The 9,023-nt window shown below is 38.3% G+C and overlaps 2 protein-coding genes across 2 annotated transcripts; both read left to right on the forward strand.

The window, feature by feature from the left end:
* Window positions 1-1,198: 1,198 nt before the first annotated feature.
* On the forward strand, window positions 1,199-3,119 carry LOC310945174 (granzyme B-like). Its single transcript, XM_083911193.1, has 5 exons — window positions 1,199-1,263; window positions 1,435-1,591; window positions 1,777-1,909; window positions 2,144-2,371; window positions 2,464-3,119. The coding sequence occupies exons 1-5, from the start codon at window positions 1,206-1,208 to the stop codon at window positions 2,629-2,631; spliced, it is 744 nt and encodes a 247-aa protein (XP_083767319.1). The 5' UTR covers window positions 1,199-1,205; the 3' UTR covers window positions 2,632-3,119.
* A 3,745-nt stretch (window positions 3,120-6,864) lies between these two features.
* LOC310966601 (granzyme E-like) lies at window positions 6,865-8,517 on the forward strand. The gene is made up of 5 exons (XM_083940373.1): window positions 6,865-6,994; window positions 7,233-7,392; window positions 7,620-7,740; window positions 7,872-8,102; window positions 8,203-8,517. The coding sequence occupies exons 1-5, from the start codon at window positions 6,937-6,939 to the stop codon at window positions 8,362-8,364; spliced, it is 732 nt and encodes a 243-aa protein (XP_083796499.1). The 5' UTR covers window positions 6,865-6,936; the 3' UTR covers window positions 8,365-8,517.
* Window positions 8,518-9,023: the final 506 nt, after the last annotated feature.

Below are 9,023 nucleotides of genomic sequence, written 5' to 3' on the forward strand. Positions count from 1 at the left end.
TGTCGGTAGATGTGGCGCCAACACCAAAATATAAAAATATCCAAGAAAGATGCAATGATCATGTCATGCCAACTGCTGAATTAGAGTACTGGCACCTTTTTTGGTCCAGTTTAGGCATTGGCAGTAACCACAACTCTTTTAAATGTTGCAAATCTCCTCATATCTTTTCTTTACGGAGCTTCAATCTCGTCTGGTCCACAGTCATTGTCCTGAGCCAACATCCAGCTTTCCTTTCCTTCTCATTGGTTTTGAAAATACAGCCGTCAGTATCTCACAAGTCAAGTTTCCTTCATTTTTTTGCCAAACTGCAACAAATACATCTGCAAAGCCAACACGCAATGGACACACATTATGAATTGCATTTGATTTATGATACACATCCATTTTTCTAATAAAGAACTGATTATAGTGGCTCCTTGCTTAAATGAAAAAGACTGACCGAAATCCTAATGACTTCTTCATTCCTCCGGTAGCTCAGAGATCACATTTCCTTTGAAGTTCCATGAACCACACTTTCAAACAAATTGTCTTTTTATTCACTGTCTTATGACGTGATAACATCATAATTATGTTACCTTTGGGTCTGTGTGACAGACACAGAGGCTCCTCTGAGAAAGCCACGGCTTTGAAAATAAAATAGAGATCTTCAAGGCTGTGAATGTTACCACAAATGCAACAGTGGTTAAATTATGACCAATTACATCACAGTTCACTACAGAGGTCTGAAATTAGCATCATAATCAATTACAAGTTAACATGCGGTCGCGTACATATTTAACAGCTGGCTTTTCCTGTGATGTAAAATTATGGAACTGGGAATTTATATATTAGATAGGTATTTGTGAAGCAAAGAGACTTCAGTGAAAAGTATAACCTCAGTCTTGACTTGAAAAATGTCATGTCATGCTCAGTGTCATGGCTGCACATTCTTACCACATCTGTGTTTTCATTCCAGTTCCCCCTTCGATATCATTACATTACATATTGTGCACATACACCATACATCTACTTAATTAATACTCTGAAAATCTAACTTGTCTGGCCCTGGAGGTAATAGACACCCTCCATGTGAGTTGCAGCCACATCATAAGCAGACTACATGATCACTTCCTTCTCTGTCTAATACAAGGAAGCATTTAAAGACTGAAATTGTCAGTCATGTGAGCCACTGCTTTTCAGGAGCTCGGCTGGACTGCAATCTCACCATGTTTATCAACTGTGAACTGATAATACTGACACTTGCGCTAACTCTTTATGGTCAAGGTAAGTTTAGTAGTGTATTTAAAGCTGATTATCTACTTTTTAATTCAGGTTGTTACAGATGCATTTTAGACATGAGGAACTACATTCCACACTGTGGGACATACAATGCACGAGGATGGATCTGTTTGTGTTATTAATTCCATGGTCATCAATAACATACATTTGTCCCAGTTCATACAGGGGAAATCACTGGAGGTGGGAAGGCTGGCCATAGCAGGCCATACATGGTGCTTTTGGAGCGGTACATGGAAGATGATACAAAAAATCACTGCGGTGGCTTCTTACTGAATGAGGATTTTGTGATGACTGCAGCCCACTGCCAAGCCAGGTCAGCTTTATGGTTACCTGGGAATTCGGAGGCCCCTGATGGGATTCATCCCAACCTCAGCAACCTAATATCATATATTGAGAATTCAATTTACACAAATAAATTATATCTCTTTGGCAAATATGCTTCGTGGCAAACTATGACAAGCTATTTTCACTCTTATTGTTTTGTATTTGCCATTTCAGGTCTTACACAGTCTTACTAGGAGTTGATGATATCAAAAACAGTAATGAAATACAGCGTATATCTGTGGATCAAACATATCCACACAGAGACTACAACTCAACTGATTACAAAAATGATATAATGCTTCTTAAGGTAAGAAACTGCTGGCAATACCTTGAATGTATTTTAGTCATTTTTCATGGTGTTTCTCGAAAATGAACTGTTGAATGCCATAATCAAGAGGAGGCTTAAAAATACTGTATGCATGCTTATGAATTTACAATAAGTATTTAGGAAATGTCTTAGAGAATAGGCAAATGTGCCCTGGATTTGATACTTCACTTTCATATGTGTATTTGTTTTTTGAATCTTTCCCTGCTCCTCAAGTTGAGATCCAAGGCAAATTTCAACAAAAATGTGGGACCCATTGCTCTCGCAGGTCAAGGTGATGGCTTTCTACCTAAATCATGTAGCGTCTCTGGCTGGGGAAGTACAGACAGTAACTCCAAATATATGTCCAACGTACTCATGGAAGTCAATGTCACACTAGTTGATGACGAGAAGTGTGCTCAAGACAACTTGTACTGTTCCAAGGGAAACTCTGGACCGGGGCGTGTACGTATATCTGTAACATAACATGAACAAACTGGTCATCCATAATAATAGACTGTACAAGCAATCACTGCGTGCTGTCTGTGTACTTCCAGGGAGATTCTGGTGGTCCACTGGTTTGCGAAGATGGAAAGGCGTACGGGGTGGTGTCCTCCAACTTCATACCACACTCTGGTGGCCCGATAATCCATTGTTTCGCTAAGATTCCTGACTACAGACGCTGGATCGATTTGACCATGACAAATGCATGGGAAAAGTTCTGAAACATGTCTAACTGAGCAGATAATGTTTGACTTGCCTGTTTGAATAGCATTGAGCTGATAGTTAAAGCTAATATCACAACTTATCCCATAGCGATCAGACTAAAGTCTAGGCTTGCTTGCTTTACACGAATTTAATGAAAATGTGCTTCACTTAAATTTTGCTGAATGCTACAAATCACATTTTTGTTTGATGAGTCAAATCACAGAAAATATATGAATGCTATTTGGTTCATTTAAGTGACATGTTTTGGTTTTATATGGTACAGCCGTTTTTTTTTCTACAGCAGGGAGCTACGAACTCAACAACTACATTGGAGACTAGACTTTAACTTATATATAGAATATATTTTGAGCATATTTAAACCAAGTTCATGCTGGGTTTTTTTAAATGTAAGTGTAGACTCAGTCCTGTTTAATAATAATTGGTTTAATTAATGCCATATCAACTGATCACTTAACAACAACAATAGATAACAACCTAATACGCATTCAACGCATTATTGCATGCTAGAAGCTTATTTTTTTCCCTCAATGAAATGAAAACCTAGGGTCCTCTAAATTTTCCTTGTACCACCTTTTTAAACAATAAACTGTTGCTCTCTCATCATGTTCTCTCGGTTCCTCCCTACTCTTCTGTTTTAGCGTCATTTAAGTCAACAAAAAGACAACACTGCCTCCTTGTGAACAAAGTGTATCAATGCAGCGAGCTCCAAACCTCATCAAGTCTCAAATTGAATTTGTAGCAATATATGACAGAGGTCAACACTCAGGTTGGACACTTACAGCACCTGCTGTCACTTTCAACTTATACGAGCACATTGTGTTTCCAATTTTGAGATTGTTTAGGAATTAAATCAGGCCACCTGTCTTTATTATCACGCCAGATTTAGCTAAAGCATGCTTAAAATAAGAAATCATGTCATGCTATCAGAATATTTGTGCTGAGGTAAACAGAATAAGCCTGATGTTGGTCATGATGTTCGTCATCCGTACCATTGTTATATCAAAATTACACTCAAAAGAAAGAGATAATTCAACACTGAGCGGTGCAGATCTGATTGGACAGGGGGCTGTTGCCAGGAGAATACATTCATGCCCATAAATATGTCACGCCATGCTGATACTGTCTCATATGAAGGAGAGATTGGGGGAATAAAATAGATTACTCAGACTACATAGAGAGTCATCATGCCCTCATTTTATAGTTGTGGAACTGTTATTTAAGTATTTAAATGTACTGGTAGGTTTAGACCTGTTATTAAAAACATCACCTCTCAGTTATTGGGTGTTTTACCTACGTTATTTACCTCAATGTAATTAACACCAATACACCAATAAATGGTATCTATTTGGCAAATAAGTCTCATGAGTAAAATGTCCTCAGAGCAAAAGTAATGATTTATTTACTTGGAGTTCACAATAATAATGGTTATATGTAATAGTAGTATAGTAATGTGTGACTGTGAAACAATCATTTCAACATAAAGTCTAGAAAGCAACTAATCTTTAAAAGAGTCACAATGATTTTTAAGGTAAAAACATTCTTGCAATTAAAAGCAAAAATTAACAGCTGCATTAAATACTTTGCAGATGGTTATTTATATTTTTAAAATATACTTTTATTTCTCCCTGTTCCTCAGGTTGAACACCAAGGAAAATTTCAGCAAAAAAAGGAAATATAAGTCTGTCGTATTTGTGTCGTGTTGGAAGTCAGTGTAACACTAACTGACATTGGGAAGTCAATTGGGAAGTTGAGATTCATTTTTTTATTTTTGTTCAAACATCTGAAACCGTGAGGAATGCAGTTTTGCATTTTACCAAACTTAAATGACACAATCTGTCCAGACATAGACTACATCTGGCCTAAACTTTAGACACCTTGTTTTCTATAGGTTTACACATGTTTTCAGATCAGGCAATCATAACTTTTCCTTGCTGGTCAGGCCAGGAGCTTCATCCTGTCTTCCTTTTAATGTGAGCTATGTGCATTAGAGTCACAGCCCACTTTTTTTTTAACATGTCTTTTAACATGTCCAGACTAAGGTCTGCAGGGCACAAAGTCCACAGTCAAATTCAATACATCCATAATAAGAATTCCCCCTCTTAAACATGTACCATAAATTAAATTCCCCAAATATTGAGTGATATTAAGCAATGGTTTTCTGCTGCTTCTTAACTCAAGCAGAGGATGTGGTTATTGACATGAATCTATACCTAATTTAGAAACAAGATAAACCATGTGTGAGCCAATGCCCTAGGACTCATGACCCCAGCCCCAACCTCAGAGATTACATGATAAAAAGGGTTAACAGGTTGGAACGCCTTTAAGATATAACATTTAAACAGCAACTAGAAATGAAAATAATACAAAAAACTGCTGTATATTCTGTGATATACTCTATACCCACTCTTTAAGTGGGCTATGTCTATTCATGGTGTGAGCTTCATAATTGCAAAAGAGGATGAACCATCGTAAGGCAGCCAGGCTAGTGAACTGATCCTAAACCTACAAAACTATCAGAGGGTTCAACAGATCAGCAAAGCAATACCCAGACACGTCTCCCTCTCCCTTGGTCCACCAGGCTTTACCATTGCAAACCCTAAGGCCAAGAGAGTCACAGAGAGCTCTTAAAGTGTAGTTCCAGCGTACGATCATCCCATGGTCTTTTTCGGCAATAACATAGTATATCAAATAAGCCATCGAGACAGTTTTTTTCGTGAATAAACTATCGACGGAGAAATCACGGAGAGACGCTAACAGTCGCTAACAGCCAGACGTGGCTAACACTGATTAGCTAGGGGCAGTACGGAGAAGGCATTAAAACGTCTTTTTTAACCACTAATATTGCTAAAAATAACACCAAACCTCTACAGTAGCATGATAAGTATCACTACATATTAACCAAAGCACCAACAACGTAGTTAGTGAACCCGGAGTTTATTAAAAAAGGGTTTTAAAAGACTTACCAACTGGCCCGGTTCTCCAAACATTTATTCCCTCTCAATTTTTTTTTTTTATCATTCCAGGCCTCCCATGTGATCCCCACCTCCGTAAGCTAAATGCCATACCCACACTCATATGAATGAGATAACTGCTATTTTCACAGCAATGTCTGATTTATTGTGAATACAGCACACTGTCTGATTTCATTTCCATCACACCTCATGACATATTTGATCCCCATTCAGCCCAGCTCATCTGTTCATACTCGATGACATTCATCCAATCCCTTGGCTGTCCACAACCCTCTTTTTCCCATCCCTAATTCATTAATCCCTGTCTTACCTGTCACTCCAATAAACTAACTTGCATACTTGACTTGGCTTTGTTAGAGAAGAGAGTGCAATGCATGGGATCCATTCTGGCCCCTGAATATATAACTGAAAATAAAACCTCAAAGAATGACAGATAACCAAGGTGTGATATACTGCTGTTTCACAACTCAGGCAGGGGAAATGGTTCATGATATCAATCTAAACTTCCTGTAACAAGATAAATGATTCATGACCGCCCCGCGGATGTGACCGCCCCAGATTCAAAATACCTAGAGTAAACTGGAATCAGACCCTGCTGCAACAAAAGTAAAGATTTTGTCTTAATTGACTTTCCCTGTCAATAATTTGGGAGTGCAGAATTGTCCTTACCAATATCTGAGCAAATGTCTTTGAATTGTCTCACTGTCAGACACGGAGGGGGAAAGAGCGGCTCACTGTGCTCCAGTTAGCCTTTGACCTAAAAAAGTTTGGACTGCTGTGTGGCGTTTTTCCTTAAATCAGTAGCTATCTGTGTCTACTGTATCTGTAAAAATGAGCAGCAGGAGGCTTCAGTTGATTATAATTCATGTGTTTGCTGCAAACACCAACAAGATGATCAGTTGTCTAATGAAGAGAGAAGGGTCCCACACAGAGTTATCTCTTTGTCAGACGGTCTAAAGAGGATACTACCATATTAGCAGAGCAATAAAGCAATGCACAACGCTAACAGCCATAAGGCAGGTGATATTTTTCTTAATATTGTGAATTTATTCTCATTTAATCACAATTTAATTCCCTTAGTATAAACCTAAGCAAGCCTAAGTATGTATGCTCAAAATCAGAGAACACATATGGGATATGTTACATTTTTAATATGCAGAACGCTTTGAACAGAGACAGAGACGCCCTCCTCATGAATGTGGTTCAGAACAGCATCATATATAAACAAGCTCTTCCTTCTCTCACTCTACAAGGAAGCATTTAAAGACCTAAATTGTCAGTGTTGTGAGTCACTGCCTTTCAGGATCTCATCTGGACTGCAATCTCACCATGTTTATCCACTGTGAACTGCTCATACTGATTCTGGTGCTGACTCTTGATGATCAAGGTAGGTTTCATTTTTATGGCTTTATATACTGTACTGTTTACACTATACAGTGTACAGCATTAACAGTTTATACTGTATACAGGGTATTATAGCAGGTGTTTTAAAACACAGTGCACAAGGAACTACAGTACTTTCCACTGTCAGTATTGTGAGATATACAGGGCAAGAGAATTGATCAACTCATTCAATCAATTTATTTGTTCACTTTAGTTGGAGGTCACATATGCACTTTTTTCAGTTCATACAGGGGAAATCATTGGAGGTAAGGTGGCTGCAGCACACAGCAGGCCATACATGGTGCTTTTGAAGGTGCACAGGACGGATAATAAAACAAAACACTGCGGTGGCTTCCTACTGAATGAGGATTTTGCGCTGACCGCAGCCCACTGCCATGGCAGGTCAGTTTAACAAGCTTTATGTTTACATACTAATTCTGGGGCCCCGGATAAGATTTATCCCAACAGAAACCTACAGTCTCATGCATTCGATCCGGCAAAAATGCCTCATGGACGCTTCTTGAATTGTGACATCTATTCTATTCATAAGTTTTTTGAATATTTTAATTTTATGAATACAATACTAATACAAAGTACTCCCATTTCTGCACTGAATTTTGTCATTTCAGTTACTACACAGTCTGTTTAGGAGTTCACAATGTCCACAAGAAATCTGGGACACAGTGTATACCTGTGGAAAAATCATTTCCACACAAAGACTACTACGAAAATGACATAATGCTTCTTAAGGTAAAAGACAAAAAACACTAATAGTTAAAATCATTGTACTTAAAAGCAGAAATTTGTTGTATCATTATGTTATTTACAAATTCTTGAATACATTCATCAAGGGGATCTTTTTTCTTTCCCTGTTCCTCAAGTTGAGCACCAAGGCAAATTTCAGCCAAAATGTGAGACCCATTGCTCTCACTAGCCAAGATGATGGCTCTCTACCCAAATCATGTAGCGTCTCTGGCTGGGGAATAAGAGACATTGAAAACGAAAAAATGTCCTACCTCCTAATGGAAGCCAATGTCACACTTACCGACAACGAGCTGTGTGCTAAGGAAGACAAGGTGTACTGCTCTGAGGGAGAGACTGGACCGGACAGAGTACGTAATTCTGTAACATAACATGAACAAACAAATGTTGGTCAACCATAATATTTGACTGTTAGAGCAAACATTGCATGTGCTGTGTGTGTACTTCCAGGGAGACTCTGGTGGTCCACTGGTCTGCGAAGATGGAAAGGCGTACGGGGTGGTGTCCAAGAACTACAAACCACCCTCCAGCCCAAAGATATGCCTTTATACTAAGATTGCTGACTACAAAATTTGGATCGAGTCCATTATGAAGCAACATGGAAAGCTGTAATACATGTCACAAATGATTGCTCACATTATAACATTTGAATTTACTGGCCATGGATAGCTGATAATTGAGATTTTTCCATTGCAATGAAACTTTCAAACCAAAGTCCAGGCTTGTTTGCTTTACACAAATTAACTAATTGAGTCGATTGAAAAAGAACCCAGGATCCACGAAGCTTGTTTTGTACCATTTTGTTTTGTACCAACAATAAACTGTTGCTCTCTCACCATGTTCTCTCAGTTCATCCCTACTCTTGTGTTTGATCGTCAAGTAAGTCAACAAAGAGACAACAGTGCCTCCTTGTGAACAAAGTGTATCGATGCAGCACAAAAAGTTTCACTTTTCACTTGCTGAAGTCAGGGATGAAACGTTATTCTCATTTTTGAGTGCTAAACCTTATCAAGTACAGTGATATCTGCCAGTTGACCCTGTCACTGCATTTTTCTTTAGCAATACCTGAGAGACAGGTCAACACTAACAGAATCTTTCGTCAATTTTCCAGTTATACAAGCACATTGAGTTTCAATTTTGACATTGTTTAAGCATTAAATAAGACCACCTGTCTTTATTATCACTCAAAATTTAGCTAAAGAATGCTTAATCTGAAAATAACAGGATACTTGTGCTGAGACAAATGTCAATAAAGAATTAGGGCATGAAGG

Source organism: Echiichthys vipera (assembly GCF_963691815.1).
Source record: "Echiichthys vipera genome assembly, chromosome: 3".
Taxonomy (NCBI): domain Eukaryota; kingdom Metazoa; phylum Chordata; class Actinopteri; order Perciformes; family Trachinidae; genus Echiichthys; species Echiichthys vipera.

What these genes read in the sequence shown, in the direction of transcription:
- LOC310945174 (XM_083911193.1), top strand. Translation starts at nt 1,206, where the DNA reads ATGTTTATCAACTGTGAACTGATAATACTGACACTTGCGCTAACTCTT. An exon ending in GCTAACTCTTTATGGTCAAG is followed by an intron (nt 1,264 to 1,434) that starts GTAAGTTTAGTA and finishes CATTTGTCCCAG; the next exon opens with TTCATACAGGGGAAATCACT. An exon ending in GAAACTCTGGACCGGGGCGT is followed by an intron (nt 2,372 to 2,463) that starts GTACGTATATCT and finishes GTGTACTTCCAG; the next exon opens with GGAGATTCTGGTGGTCCACT.
- LOC310966601 (XM_083940373.1), top strand. Translation starts at nt 6,937, where the DNA reads ATGTTTATCCACTGTGAACTGCTCATACTGATTCTGGTGCTGACTCTT. An exon ending in GCTGACTCTTGATGATCAAG is followed by an intron (nt 6,995 to 7,232) that starts GTAGGTTTCATT and finishes CACTTTTTTCAG; the next exon opens with TTCATACAGGGGAAATCATT. An exon ending in GCAGCCCACTGCCATGGCAG is followed by an intron (nt 7,393 to 7,619) that starts GTCAGTTTAACA and finishes TTGTCATTTCAG; the next exon opens with TTACTACACAGTCTGTTTAG.